Consider the following 16606-nt stretch of genomic DNA (forward strand, 5'->3'; position numbering starts at 1 on the left):
GAGACATACTCAAATTGACACGTGATGTCCAATAAATGAAATTGTGTCCTTTCCAGCTTTTATTCACAAGAATCTGAATACTCCTTTTTATTCTTCTGTGTTAATTATTAACACATTTCTAGAAGCTTATTTTCCCTTTCATCCTAAACATGCATCGCTTTCTGGACGCCATTTTAAAAAATTCTTTAATCAACAGTTTGATCATGCAGGCACTTTGCATGAACAAATAGGTGCAGTTTAAAGCATCTGGGGTACTGCTGTAAAGTTAGTCTAGTTCCCTGACTAATATCACTAATTCTAAGATGAAACTCGGATCCAAATAAAACACGGATGAACCAATTATCTGGATTTTTTGGCAACGATCATTTTCCATAGTTTTTGCTAGCATGCCGTAAGTCCGTATTTTAAGGGTAATTTTCATAAGACTTATGGCAAAATCATAAAAGTTGGCAGGTCTGTCATCCTAGAACTGACAGTGGACAAACTGTATCTGATCCATAATTTCAGTGTACCTTTGTGCATCAAGTCCTTTATTGAGCTACTGTACATGGAGAACTAATTAAATATTGACTTGCTATTCCACTGTAACACAATGTGCTTTACTTTCCATTTAATATTACATTATCTTAAGAGATATCTTTCTTATTTTCTAAAGTAACAATATCCTTCTCATGACTCCAGCCATGCTACTGAGTTGCAGTGGAGAGGGTATGGCCAAGAGTTGCAAATCAGTATGAATGCTGTGAAAAGGACAAATTTTGCAAAATAAATACAAAGTGTAACCAAAATGATTTACCCGTATCATAATAAAAAAAATATTGTTAAAATTTTCACATATAAATGCTGACAAAACTCATGCATACTTGTCATGGGAAATGGGAGATGTCTGCTAAAAGTATAGCTAAGTGTATAATTATTAGCAATGGTAATCAAACTGAATGTATTAATTTTGGATGAGAGAAAGAAAGAGAGGGAGGGAGAGTTTGACTGGTTGCAGTAACTGTTGCTGAAACTCCTGCAGAACACAGAGATGCAGCTAAAAGTGAATGTTCTTGACATTAAATTAACCACAATTTTACAAAACATAAAATTAAACCACAATAATACAGAGAAGGACAATAGTGAAAAGTAAGGATTAAAGATAGTCCCAACATCACAAAACGTCACTACAAAGAATCAGGAATTTAATCATCAGCTATTTATTAAATGAAAATAATCTATTAAATTCTCCACCTTCAAATGAATTAACTCCTCAGGTTTGCAAGGTACTAATGTGGAGGTGCTTTTCTTAGTCCTCCTCACCTTGCCTGTGAAGTGTGGAGCAATGACAAATGACATGAGCTCCACTGTATCTCTAATTATAATGTGTGGAATTAACAGCAACCAGGCAGGAATTTGTTATCTTATCTTTTAGACTTCAGTAAGTAGCTCATGTACAAACTGTTAAGCGCAAAGGAAATGTGTCGTACAGGATACAAATTTCAAGATGGTGATGTTGGATTTTGAATGTTAAGTAATACTGCTTGAATATTAAGATCATGGACAAATGGATGGATGTGAACAAATCGATAGTGTATCAGAGTCCATTATAAGGAAGTAATCCTAACTGACTAAAGCAAAATTAAAATCCTAACTGTGTCTCTCCTAGTTTCAATCTGAATTCATAACTTGAGCAACAAACTAAATGGCAGTGCGTATAAATAGCACTGTCATAAATATCACTAGTTAAGATAAAGAGGCAGCATAAATACTAACTGTTGTGGAGCTGGTTGCCATAGTAACTGAGGTCATCATCGTGGCAGCTGATGAAACAGAGGATGTCGAAGTGGTAACTGATGATGACTGCTGCTCAGTAGCCTGGGTAACTGCGGGTAAGCCACCTAAGTTAAGACGCTCCATTAAAGTAGGTAGCGCTGGTGGTTGCACATCACCAGAGCGTCGGCTGGCTTCCTCTTCTTGTCGCTGCCTCTCAATGTCTTCCTCTTTCCAGATGAATTCAAGGACTTCCAGTGCAGTAATAACAACACCAGGTTCTGCAAGAGAAAGTATTATATTACCAAATAATTTTGTGATTGGTCTCCATACATTCTGAATACTGTTTATTTCATACAGTACTGTGTATTTCATGTCTAATGACAAGTTTGTGGATCTATTAATACAGTACAGTACTGTGCATTTCATGTCCAGCTAGATGTCTGAGGATCTAATGAAGACAATACTCAGTACAATTCATAGTCCACACTACTGAGTGTTGCATCACAGTCAGAATTCTAATTTTGTATCAAATGATATGAAGCTGATCCATAAAAACTGTAGAGATATAATGTTATCTTATTCACTATTGTGCATAATGTATATCCAACTGTAACTATTGCAGATCCTACCATTCCGGTGGCCTAGTGGTTAGAGCACCTGTTTTGGATACAGGAGGTCATGGGTTTGATCCCCAGCTGCGTTATACCAAAGACTTTAAAAATGGTATTAACAGCTGCCTCACTAGGTGCTCAGCATTAAGAGGTTAATGTTAGGACTGGTCAGCTGGTAGTCAGGATAATGTGACTGGGTGGGACATCATCCTAACGACTGGTTACCCGGACACCCAATCAAAAGGAAATTGTATTAAATGTGAACCTGAACTGCTTTGTTTTAAGTTCACACATGCTGGCCCCCAAGAGAGGCATAAGCATAATTATTACTAATATAAGTGGCAAAAAAGTATAATCTGAGCAATCTATATATTACATGCCATAATTACACAAAGCTGTGTGGAAAACATACATTTATTTTTACTACTTACCTGGATCTGCAGTTAAAATTATTTTCCACCAATTGGCTAAATCCATGTGGATTAGTAGTTAGTACAAAAGTATAGACAAAAAAGAGATTGATAAATTATTTATACATAACACTCACTTTAACTAGCCTATATGTCTATAGTAACTTTTGCGAATAGTCATAATTTCTACAAATGATGACTGTTGTATTACATCACTGTCAAATTCTTATTTCAAGATTTTTAAAGTGCTATTGATTTGTACTTTTCTGGATGCAAAATGTTTTTAAGTTTAACAAATTCCCTCTCCTCTAACATATTTCAGTCATATAACATCCATCAGTCATATAAAAAAATACCATTTATTAAAATATCTGGCACCATTTATTTTCAATTTAGACTGGTCTGAACTGTTTCATGTGGATACCGTAAAAAGAAAATAAAGGGAAGTAGACGGAGGTCAAACAATGAACACAGTAGCTCGTATCATTGTTTATAATTTAACGGTTAGTCATATATGTACTATACAATAATACAAAATAAGTTGTAAACAGGTTTAGTACATTATTTTCCTTTGGCCAATGAGAGGGTAGTGTTCCATTTAAGGCTGTTCCAGTAAAACATATACCCCCCCCCCCCAGGGGGAAGGCACTTTCAAATTCAACCAACCCACAACAGAAGCAATTTTAAAAAGTTATGATCCACCGTCAGACATGTTTTAATCGAAAAACACTGCCCCCTACAGAAGCATATAGAAGCACACTGCCCCCCTACAGAAGGGGCTTCCATGGCCGAGTGGTACAAGATGCTTGTCATGTGATTACTTGCCTCCAATGTGTAAATGAGAATGTTGCCAGTTACTTATGGAAGGTCAGTGGTTCTACATAAGTTGTGTTTGGTTCTCAAAAGTACTTGGATTTTCTTCAGCAGTAAAACTGGCTGCCATATATAGTCTTCATCTGAAAATGGTGTAAAGACCATAATGATCTACCGAAACCCGAGATCTCATGTCTAAATGACTTCGGCTGTTGGAGATAAACATCAAATCAACAGAGGCTCCATGTGCCCAAGTGTACTAAGGTGCTTGCTTTTACATCACTTGCACATCTCAGAGTTTTTGTCACAAATCAACCAATTTGGGTTGGTGGTCTTTCAGGGTTCTTCCTCCACCTAATATATTGTTACCCCCCAAAAAAAACCCAGACCAAACTAAATCAACCAACTAATACAATGTGGCAACAGCAGCAAAGGTACTAGTCCATCATTTTTGCCACAGCTGTATGAGTTTATAAATTTTGACTCTAGTCATTTTTGTAGACCTTTGAATATCATCTATTATGCCTTTCTGACAGTTACCAAACAGTCATCATCAGTTGGTGCAAATGGATTTATCATGGTGAGGATTTGAGATGGAGAAGTCTTAAGCAATCCTGCATCACACACTGCTGAAAAGTTTACATTTTAGCTCACTTAAAGTTTCTCTAATAATGTCCATTGTTCCAACTAGAACTGTTATAACTTGTTCAAGGTATATTCACTGATATCTGGAGATATGCATCTGTAATAAATATTTGTAACAAAGTATGAGAATGCATCAATGTTTTTCAATGATACATTTGAATTGAGCAACAACCAGAATCAACAAACCAAGAAATAAAATTATTTACATCTCTCAGGCAGAAGTACAGTGTATACTGGTAATAATAATTTGCCAAACTTTTTCCAATCATTGGACATAATCACCAGAATGGACAGAAACAGACCAGAACAGATATAACCAGAAGGTTAAAATCGATTTGATACATCTTTTAAGTAGCTAAATTCACATTGGTTTAGTTAACTGTACACCCTTTATTGTTTTTATTATACTTCTCCATTCCAGCCTGTTCTTATGATCTTGTCCACCCACATACTGTTTGTCTTTTTTATGATATGTATCTAATTTTTGTCACTTGCTTTTCCTACTACTATACTAATTGTCTGTGAATATGCATATCAATGTGAAATGCAATGGGGAGACTAAATCCAAGATTGAAAACCTCTACATTTCTGGATGTATTCTGCTTGGATTCCATGTTTCTGCACAAAACTCAAGAATTCAGGACTCACTGTACTAATTCAGTTCCCACTGTAAACCTGTGCAAACACCGTGATATTAAAATTCAATAACTTAAAATTTTGAGTGTTCATGATCAAATTTGTATCAGTAGAGACAAATCTATGACAGCTTTTGTGAAAAGAAAACCATAACAGCTGCACCATTTTCTGGACCTGCACAAATTTGAAATGTGTGATTTCAATACAGCACCAAAGAGTCAGCTGCTGATTTCAGTAATGAGTCTTCCAAACTTGGGTCTGTAAAGGGATGGAAATTATGTTAATAAAACAATGTCCCTCACTTTTTTCAGTTACAAGTAGGACAAACTCTCCAAAGATTATTTTTACTAAAATCTTACTTTCAATATCAACCAATCAGGGATAGTCAGACCCATAATACTCTATTTTATCTTCACTGATTTATAGTACGGTTCTCGTTCTTTCATATCTGTAGTGAGTCCTTCAACAACTCTCAATGGCCGTAAGCCTTTTTTGACCATGCTGACTGGACACACAGTAAGATAATGTTCACATAACAGAAATACCATAGGATAACCAGAGACCAATAAAATCAAATAAAATAGTCAAGTTATTTCCCCTGCAGGGATGCTGCCAGGATTTCAGGATTTACTCTAAGTTTTGTGTGTGTGTGTGATCTCCAGTGAGGGAGTGGTGGCAGGAGGAATAGCCATTGTTAAATATCTCTCTAACATTTAAATATCTGTCACTCTTTCTTACTGTTCCACTCTGTTAAGGCTCTAATGAAATCAAAATACTCAAAGAGACTGTCATCTCTAGTTGTATAGCGATTATTACTGTGATGTCATTGGACATGGTCACGTGGTTGTGGTGGGGTCTTGGTTGGGATGGCAGAAAGACCATAGGCTTACTCCATATTTAACAGCTAAGTACGATGTAAATTTTCTAACAATTCAGTTGGACTCAGATTACATACTTGATTCATAGTCAATGAACAGGTTCTAAAATTGAAGTGTTTATTTTGGAGCCAATATGTAATACAAATACCAAATGATGACTCGGAACTAAGTGCCAAAAGGTCTGCAGAAAATATCACCATGATTAAAATATAAATAGAAAGAACCGAACACAAACAGGACAAATTTTATCCATCTTGCTTTGAGTTTACACAGATCAGTCAGTCTCTTATGTTTAATGTCATTTAATTTTTGCACATAGAGAGCATGTACTTCATTTGGTAATACGTCTGCATGATATGAAAGTTTGTCTCATTATTCTTTTGTTGCCATGGTGGTTCTGCCAGCTAGAGATCTACACACACGTAATTATGTTGTATGGGGATTCTCTGATGTTCCCTATGAGCTAGGGCACATCACACACTTTCTTACACTTGACTACTGTCCCATCCAAACTAGCAGTTCTAGCAACTTTAGCACTCTCCTGAATCTCGTTACAATCTTCGTCAGTTTGCCGTTGAACACCAAAATACTCATTCAAGTCAAAGTCTCAACATGTCATGATTCCGAGGTCACGTGCACTGCTTATTCCGCTAAACTCGGAAATGAACACAATAATTTAAGCTAAAGTTGTTTATTTGATGTACTGTTATAAATGACCACATGTACATTTCTGGGTCTTTCTGCCTCTGAATTCAAGCACTGTAAATATCAGTAGATTTTCCCACCCAGCTGCCAGTCAAAGCCTTTGATCTTGCCGCCCAGCTATTGCAGCATGTTCTTTTGATGTACTCTTATAATGGTGACATGTACGGGGGTGGGGGGGGTGGGGGGGTGCGGCTTTCAGCCACTAAATTCTGTCATTGTAAATGTCAGCACAGCTAACTGATCAACACATTTTCCCATTAAGCAGGTGGCTGAAGCAGGACTGGCAAGTCTTTGAATTTTGCTGCCCACCTATTACATGCATATGGAGGACTCTCGCCAAAGTGATTTTCTGCATCCCCAATAAAAAAATTGACATCCAAATACGCGTGATTAAGCATTTCCGAGACCTCTGAGTTTTCACTAACATGAATTCTGCCAAAGATTCACTTCCTTGAATCAGTGCTATGCCAGATTGTTTCTCTTCCATAATGCTGTATTAGGGTTTTAAGTCCAACATTCCCATAGTCTGCTTGTTCAGACATGGGTATCTTGAATAAATATAACCGGCATAATGTTCATCCAACACGTACATCGGACATGCACTCAACATCCATTTTGGGCTCAAAATCACACACTGGTATTTCCAGTGACATTTTCTCAATGTCCAACAGACCGATAGACATGAAATTCATTGTCATCATAGCTATCACCAGCCAGTATTGGCTGACCGAAAATGTTGTCTGAAGACAAACCCTGTTGTGATTCATCCATTTTGGTTTGCTGTGTGGCCCTTAATTGAAACACATATTTGTAAAACTTCCATGATGAAAATAAGTTTAAAACTACCAAAAATGCTTGTTCCAGGGCCAATGAACCAATCAAATTAGTTTAACAGCCATTCCTGTCAAACCAAAGTATCCAGCTATCTGGATGTCGCATCAAGCGCTGCAAGACCACTACTGGCAGCACGAACTACGTTGTGAAATGCACTTTTAAAGTTAAAAGTTTAATAAAAATTACATACTGCGCAAATCACGTTTTATATCCGCAACGTTGACGTAATTTGTGGAAAGTGTATCAATGCTTTAAAAGTATGTGAGTTCGTACAAATTACGTGCACTCACGTGTACTGGCATCATTTTCTGACCCAATGTGTTATTCACGTTAGACCACTAGGAGGGGGTTAGATGTGATTTTAAATATATATATTTGTGTTTTTTCTTCTTCTGACAACCCCACCAGCGATTTCTCATTTTGTTAACACAACCCACAACAGATGTGATTTTCCTAACCAACCTTACACCTTACACAGTCAGAATCAAAATAGTTTGAAACACAACCGCCTATAGAAGTTTTTTTGAAATGCCATCCCAGCGGGGGATATATGTTTTACTGGAACAGCCCTTAGCGAGTAGCACTTGCATATTAAGGGGATGCAATCATGGCAATATTGAGCAGTAGCATGGGAAAATTGTCTGGCATTCATCTAAAGTAATAGAGCAAGCCAAAGTTTGGACAAGCATACAAAGTCAAATGCCTGAGCTAAGCAACAGTACCAAATTTATTACACTGCATGAAATCTAGCTTGAAATATCAGTGTTGATTCTTAAATAGGTCATACGAGAAAGGAAAGAAGTTTCCTCCCTTGAATTATTATAAAGTACATGTATGACAAGTAAATTATAACCAATGATATGAGCCCTTGTGATGAATAAATGCGCACAAAACACAAGCCCTGAACTATTCTGTGTCTCAATCTGAACTTGGAAACTTTTTATAATGGGTACCCAGTTGTTCATTTTATTACCCGGGTTATTGTCAGTGGGCAGGTACCTGAGTACCCATTGGCATCTTTATTTAGAAATGAGAAAGTCTGATTTAACCTCGACTTTGAAAGAAATTTTCAAAAAGATAAAACTGAGTTGAGCACATATCAAGTTTAGAAGTTTTAAGAAGGCATGGCATGGAGAAAACAAACAAAACAAGTTTCACCCCGATTATATTCTAACCTCTCTGTCTACGGAGGATGAGAATGGAATTGCGGACTGTGTCTCTCGGATATCCCATCTCCAGGAGAGAGATAGCTGTAAGTGTTTCCAAAGGGTCAGTGCTGGCAATCCCTACAACAGAAGCCAAAGGTGTTATGAAACAGCATGGTATGCAAAGTTTATGAAAAGTCATTTTCACACTGCTAAATATCAATGAGGCATAAATAAGACCTTTATAACAGACTAAGGCATTTCTTTAGCCAAGTTTGTTTTCAGCTATAAAGTTTCAAACCAGTCAAATATAAGCATGTGAAGCTGCAGTGGCATGCTGTATTTTTACAAATTTCATGAATGACAAAAAAAAAAGTGCGAAATTCATTTATTTTATTGAATATGCAAAGTTCCCACACTTAAGAAATGTCATTAAATCATGTAAACTGAGTCTTATGTCTCAGTCTGGCATACAACATTTGTAACAGGATATAAAAACAGTAAAAGACCTAAGTGTACTTAGTATAACTCACCTGATTCACATCTCAGTGCATAACAGTTCAATACAAGAGCAGGTGGCCAAGAAATCTGGGTTAGTAGAGTGTGGTCTGCCAAATTTCTCCAATGCTTCTGACTGCATGTTTTGTTATCAATTACTTCAAGGTTTCTCAAGTTCTTGCATTTGTATCCACAGCTGAGCACACATTAGTATCATTTGTCCAATACTGAAATGTCTTGTGTCCCAGGATGCTTTGTCAAATTAGTCAAATTCTGCTGGGTGTTTCTAAAGTTTTTATACTTTTCGTAATGGCAGTCATATCTGATGATGGAATGTTAGCATTTGTATAAATCTGAAAAGCATCCAAACAAGGACATCTTCTATCAAATTTGGTTCAAAGCCAACATTTCTTACTATTTTAGTAACAGCACCCATATTTGACAGTAGATAGACATATTTGTGTAATTTCAGAAGTCCTACCTATCAAAATACTTTCTTTGAAATTTCATTAAATTCTGTTAAGTGGTTTCACTGAAAAAATCATTTCTATTGTGTTTCTATTGTTCTATTTTTGATAACAGTTGCCATATATCTGATGGCAGATTTGTATAATTTAGACCTGCCACCTTGAGCAGGGGTCATGCTACCAGGCGAAGTGGGCGACTAAGTCGCCTAAAAGATGTAAACTGTGCCTTCTTCTGTTAGGAAAGTGAAAAAAACTTCACCCTGTGATTTTTTGAGGCACAATGAATGAACATCCTTTTTAAGATGCTCCCTTGCTTTAGCTAGGTTAGTTCCAGTGTAATGTTACAGCTCAAGGTGAAATGTAGGCTTCCAGACATCAAATAGTTGGTGTAGATATCAATTGCACTGACAAACTCTTGCACATTCACAGGCATGTGTTTTCATAACTTAGTGACCATTAACCCTTTCTAGAGTAAATTAGCAACTAGCACTGCCCAATTTCCACAAGTCAGCCTTTGATGAAAAAAACATACAAACTTGAGTTTCGAAACATAAACTTATGTAAATAGCAATTTGTTTTCAGAATAAAATCAATAACATGAATATTTTATCTGCTGCGTGCACATTTTTTCTTCATAAAAATCAGTTTGGAACCGTAAGTGAAAATGTCATGGGGAAACAATAACAGACATCGCTATGTCTGAGAAGTACCACTTTATTAGACTGTCTCTTTTTGTAAACCGTTGGGCAATTATATTAAGGAAAATATGCAATTAAAAAATAGCAGAGTCTAAATATTATATTACTGAAGATTTAGCTTTAAAATGTAATTATGTATTTCAGAAACAAAACAGACAATGCTATGTTGTGGAATTTCAGCGATGCTGTATGGTCAAGGTTGTATTCTGGGTTCACTCATTTGTCAGAAAATATATGAAGAAAAAAACAGTGAAGCAAATACTATTTAACCAGTGCCTAACATTACATCAAGTACATAGACAAATAAAAAAACCTTATATTTGCAATCCTATCAATGGACTGTTGTAACAAAGCTGTAAATTGAGTGGTTACATTAAAATCCTTCTTTCTAAAAATGGATGCACTTGCACGTTGGCTGTGTCGATTTGGTTGAAAAATGGGTTTAGTTCATTCATATACTAATTTTAATTCTTCAATGTTTTGGCTATGAACAGTTACAGTAAAGTTTTATTGGCAACAAAGAAATTAGGACAAACAGTATGATCTGAAAGACTTGTGCATCTGCTCTCATGTACATGGTACAGGGGTTGTTTCAAACAAGTTTAGAAATCTTTTCAATGCCATTTTTAGTGAATTTTCAGAAAGTAAAAAGAAAAATTCTTGATAAAAAGTAGTTGATTAAGCGCTTGTACTAACTTGCAATTAAAATACATCTATTCTAGTTACTCACTTAAAATTCATTACAGCGTATAGCTTCTGTTCTTCTCTTTTGAAGCCATATTGCCAAAATACACTGCATATGAATATGATAGTTTTTAAACATGCACCAAATGTGTTTATAATATAAACAGAACAGAAAATATTCTACTTGAAAATTAAGTATTGCTTAAAACCATTGTTAAATGCAAATATTCATACAGGGAAATATAGAGCATAATTCAAATAAGAGAATGAAAATTTGAAAAGAACACACACACACATACACACATAAATATACACCACTCCCTCGATAACTCGCGCCCGGATAACTCGCGATCCCGCTTATAACGCGGTGTCCGTCTTGGCTCCTGATTTTTTCTAGAGAAAATGTATTTAAAATATCTTTAAAATATGCTGAACATGAAAAAATTACGATAAGAATTGATAAATTAAACCTTGATACATTAATGGTTTTATCATCGAAAATGGTGATTAATGCCCGTAAAAATATAATCCATATTTTGAAATTTGCAAGTTCTAAAGAAGAATTAATTTCAGAGATCTTGAAAACGCTTAATTACGCGTATTTGGACGCCAATTTTTGATCTGGGATGCAGAAAATCACTGAGGCGGGAGTCCTCCGTACGCATGTAATAGGTGCGCGGGAAAATTCAAGGATTTGCCAGTCCTGTTTCAGCCACCTGCTTTGTGGGAAAATGTGTTGATCAGTTAACTGTGCTGATATTTACAATGATAGAATTCAGTGACTGAAAGACTCTTTGATGTACTGTTGCCATTTTATAAGAGTACATTAAAAAAATAAAAAAAGAACATGATGCAACAGCTAGGCGGCTAGTTCAAAGGATTTGACTAGCGGCCGAGTGAGAAAATGTACTGATAATTAGTGATTGACTTCAGAGGCAGTAAGACCCAGTTTTAAAATCCTAGCGAGACCTCTGTTTAAAGATATCATATATTATGTACGTTTTTATGATAAATAGTTGTCAGTATACTGTAAATAAACAGTCTGGTGAAATAGCGATCAATGAAAACTTCTGGTAAATGCTAACAGGTGGCAACTGAGAATGAAATAAACACCAATTAAACGTCTTCCTGTGTGAAAGTCACGTTCTAATCCTTTAATTCCGTTTCAGTGTAAACATTATAATCACAACATATTCTGTTCATTGAAAACATGAAAAGAGTCAATCGACCGTCACATCGAAACCCGTGAGTACTTCTGTGAGAACCTAATTACATGTACATGCCAGCTTTGTTTTGATCAACAACTTGGGGAAGTGTTTGTTGCATTAAAAAAAAAATCGATTTCAAGAGACCTCGGGTGCTGGATTAAGGGTCTTGGAGCTGCCTTTGACGTAAAGCAAAACATTAACAGAGACAACGACGATGATAGTGACTTCGAATGTTTCAGTGAAACTGATGTCATTAATGCCGAGGCTGTTGGGGAGAAATTCATACAGACTCATGGTCCTGAGATGGGCATTTCTCTTGATGATATGGAGGAGTGGATTTGTGCTGACAATGATTGCCCCACAGCCGAATACATGTCAGATGAAACTATAATTATTTCTATAGCAAACAAATTTGCAGCAGAAGACGATTCTAACTGGAGTAACACAAGTGTTGAAAGTGATGCAGACGCAGATGTTGCACCCCCCCACCCCTCTGCACAGGAAGCAATCCAATATTTTGATATTGCCATAAGGTGGCTGGAGACCCAAAATGTTGACTACGTAAAGCTCATGCAGTTGAGAAATCTGAGGGATTTTGCTCGGCGGCAGAGAAACCAAGGAGTATCACATGCACAAAAAAATAACTGATTTTTTCAAAAAGTGAATTGATATTTGTCAAGCGTGGCACAAACGGCAAGTATTAACTTGTTCTAATTTATGTTGTTTTAAATTTGTAGACCAATTAAATACATCTGTACTGATTAACCCTTGTTTTTTTTTGTTTTCCATTTTACTTCTATCACATTCAAAAATACTTATCTATCTATCATTCGATCGACACTGTTTCTCGAAAAGAGTCGATCTTTTGTATATAAAAAAACATCTAATTTGGATCAAACAATAAAACTAGAATGTATCCAATTCAACATAAAAATTAGTGACGTAGTACACAATGTGTGAAGTGGTACACATGTTAAGCGAATGGAAACCACGTGGAATAATGTTTTCGATGATTGCCTCAATATACTGTAATTTATCCTGAAATTAATGTTGTCCTATGAGGAAATAATAAAGTACACCCTTATGAAGAGATATTTATTAACATTTAATCTCAGAACGATTATAAAGTGAGTATTCAACAGTATAATCTGCCTACCCCCCCCTTATTTCTCCGTTATGTCGTCAATCACTTTATTGGTTTTGGGCTTATTTTATAGGTCCCTCAATAACTCACGCCTCACTTATAGTGCGGTCGATGTTTCTGGACCCCGATGTGCACGAGTTATCGAGGGAGTGGTGTATATATATTGCATGCCTTGCTTGGCATAGAGCATAATTCGAATAAGAGAATGAAAACTTGAAAACAACGCATGCACGCACGCACGCACACACACACACACACACACACACATATATATTGCATGTCTTGCTTTGCTCACACTTCTCCTTGTCCAAAAGAAGTCACTTCTCCCTAAAATTCAAGTCTAGCTTAACCCCTGTTTGAGTAGAAAATTGGGATACCAAAGGAAAAACATCAGAATTTGGAGGAAAAAAACAGGATCAGTGTTTGCATCCATGCATTTTTAAAATCTATACAAAGAAATTGAAATCTTTACTGTCTTATGCTATTTACTTAACATGAAAAACATATGCTACAGTCAAAATTGATCTTTTTTCCATTTTCATCTTTTATGCTGATATTTAATGTCAATTCAATTAACACATTAAATATCAGTATATATGATGAAAATGGAAAAGTGTTAGAGTGTCACGGGATGACTGTATTGTGTTCCTTGTGGAACTTCTGCATCACTTTTGTTCTCTTTGAAGGAGGCACAGCAACTGTGAATCAAGATTGGGAGGGGGGATTTTTCAAAAATCCTAAAATCCGAACTTTTGGAACTTTATAAAAAATGTGGGATCATCCCAAGTAAATTGAGATAAGTGACAGGTTTGCATAATTTGTACAAAAGTTTTATGCCAGGAGTTTAACAGTTAAATTTTCTTTAAGAAGTAGTAGTTTGAGGGGTTTAATATTTTTAATAATGGTGGATTGGCATCGTTGTATAAATTTGAAAATCTTTATGCAAGGATGCTTTCCCTAAAATTTGATTTGTTAGCAGTTGTCGAGAAGTTATATAATGGATTTTATTTTTAATGTGACCATATTTGCTGGCAGATAAGCATTATTTTTAAAAATGTGAAAGGTATTCATGTTTGGGAGGTCCTGTGCAAAGTTTGATTAAACTAAATCTAGCAGTGTTTGAGAATATACTGAAAATTATACTGAGCAATTGTGGACAGATACTGCATGCCACACACAAGAGGACTGGCCATAGCGTAGGCTCACTATGGCTAATGGTCAGATGAGGTAAAAATTCATGTCAATGATATCATTCAAAACAAACATTCATAAGACTTAAGTCAGAGCTAGTTTTAAAAAAAAACATAGGAGTATTTTTATGTTCAGCACTTCAATACTTCAAGTATCAGATATAACAATAATAAAATGTCTAATACATTTCACTTTTTTTTATAAATACTGATTGAGGTAGCTACAGAATCTTGTGCTATAAATTTCTTTGATCATCACCAACTTTTCAATGAGACCACCTGGTTTCCATTCAATATTATGTAATGAAATACTTTTTCTGGTGTTAATTTCAGTTCCCATCTAAAAAAATGTCTATAATAACACAGACACCAGTATGTCAATATGACAAAGATACCAAAGTGTCAATATGACAGAGATACCAAAGTGTCATTATGACAGATAACAAAGTGTCAATATGACAGAGATACCAAAGTGTCACTGTGACAGATAACAAAGTGTCAATATGACAGATACCAAAGCATCAATATGACAGAGATACCAAAGTGTCAATATGACTGAGATACCAAAGCATCAATATGACTGAGATACCAAAGCATCAATATGACTGAGATACCAAAGTGTCAATATGACAGAGATACCAATTTATGTCAGTATGAAAAAGATACCAATGTGTCCATATCCCACAGATACCAATATAATTTCAATTGCCACTGATACAAATATTTCATATGATAAATATACCAATGACACAGATACCAAAGTGTTCATTTGCTATAGATACCAATGTATTCATAAGACTGATATCAAATTTGGGAAACTGAAGAAACCTTTTATCAAGTTCAAAGTCAATCAGGGTTCCTAACTGAATTCAAATTTCAAGGGACAAAGAAATTTTACTTGTACTTGGCCTTTACAATAATAAGTGTTGTACCAAAGTTTGTTTCATTCCATAATATTTCTTAAGAATTATTAATCAGAAACAAGATTCATGATGCAAGAAAATTTCCAAGTCAAAAAGATAACTCAACTTTTAATAGAAAAGGTGAAAATCAACTTCATGTACATTTGTACAATATTAAACCTTACCAAATTTTGTTTGGATAAACTGATGATGTCCTTCAAGTCACTGGTTGGAAACAAAATTCTGACATAGCCTGTGTGGAATACAAGCATATACATGAGAGACATGGTTGGCACTAGACAAAATCGCCGTGCGGAATACAAGCATATACATGAGAGACATGGATAGCACTATACAATGTGATGTGTGGAATACAAGCATGTACATGAGAGACATAGGCTGTGTGGAATACAAGCATATCCATGAGAGACTTAGGCTGTGGAATACAAGCATATCCATGAGAAACATGGGCTGTATACATGAGAGACATGGTTTGCACTATACAATAGGATGAGTGGAATACAAACATACATGAGAGACATAGGGTGTGTGGAATACAAGCATATCCATGAAAGCATAGGCTGTGAATACAAGCATATACATGAGACATAGACTGTGTGGAATACAAGCATATCCATGAGAGACATAGGCTGTGTGGAATACAAGCATATCCATGAAAGCATAGGCTGTGAATACAAGCATATACATGAGACATAGACTGTGTGGAATACAAGCATATCCATGAGAGACATAGGCTGTGTGGAATACAAGCATATACATGAGAGACATGGTTAGCACTACAATATGCTGTAAGGAATACAAGCATATATACCAGAGACATGGTTAGCACTATACAATAGGCTGTGTGGAATACAAGCATATACATGAGAGACATAGGCTGTGTGGAATACAAACACACATGAGAGACATAGGCTGTGTGGAATACAAGCATATCCATGAGATATAGGCTGTGTGGAATACAAGCATATCCATGAGAGACATAGGCTGTGTGGATTACAAGCATATCCATGAGAGACAAAGACTGTGTGGAATACAAGCATATACATGAGAGACATAGGCTGTGTGGAATACAAGCATATACACTGAGACATGGTTAGCAGTATACAACATTCCATATAATATGGCAAGGACACAAAAACAAGAGGAAACACTTTTAAACTGAGATCTTTGCAATGACTAATTTTGTCATACTGCAAAGAAGATATTTTACCTGTGCTTTCTGACTCAATAATCTCTAGGAATTTGCCATGACTCCTTGTGTTTAAAGTCGGATTCAAACCAAAGATAAACCTTTTCGTATAAATAGAAACAGTTCCATACGACCCATATGCCCAACAAATATGATACATTCAAAAAAAGATG

The 16606-nt window shown here is 35.8% G+C and overlaps 1 protein-coding gene across 1 annotated transcript in view; it reads right to left on the bottom strand.

Annotated features, from left to right (window-relative positions):
* Positions 1–16606, bottom strand: part of LOC149773035 (baculoviral IAP repeat-containing protein 3-like) — a 69498-nt gene that overhangs the window by 18096 nt on the left and 34796 nt on the right. Inside the window, exons 5-6 of the mRNA XM_089946925.1 lie at positions 8463–8573; positions 1756–2033 (exon numbers count right to left, since the gene is read on the bottom strand). Coding sequence (XP_089803051.1) covers positions 1756–2033; positions 8463–8573 — 389 coding nt within the window. The remainder of the gene's footprint in view (positions 1–1755; positions 2034–8462; positions 8574–16606) is intronic.

This window comes from Sinohyriopsis cumingii, unplaced genomic scaffold (genome assembly GCF_028554795.1).
Source record: "Sinohyriopsis cumingii isolate HCF-2022 unplaced genomic scaffold, ASM2855479v2 utg000913l, whole genome shotgun sequence".
NCBI lineage: Eukaryota > Metazoa > Mollusca > Bivalvia > Unionida > Unionidae > Sinohyriopsis > Sinohyriopsis cumingii.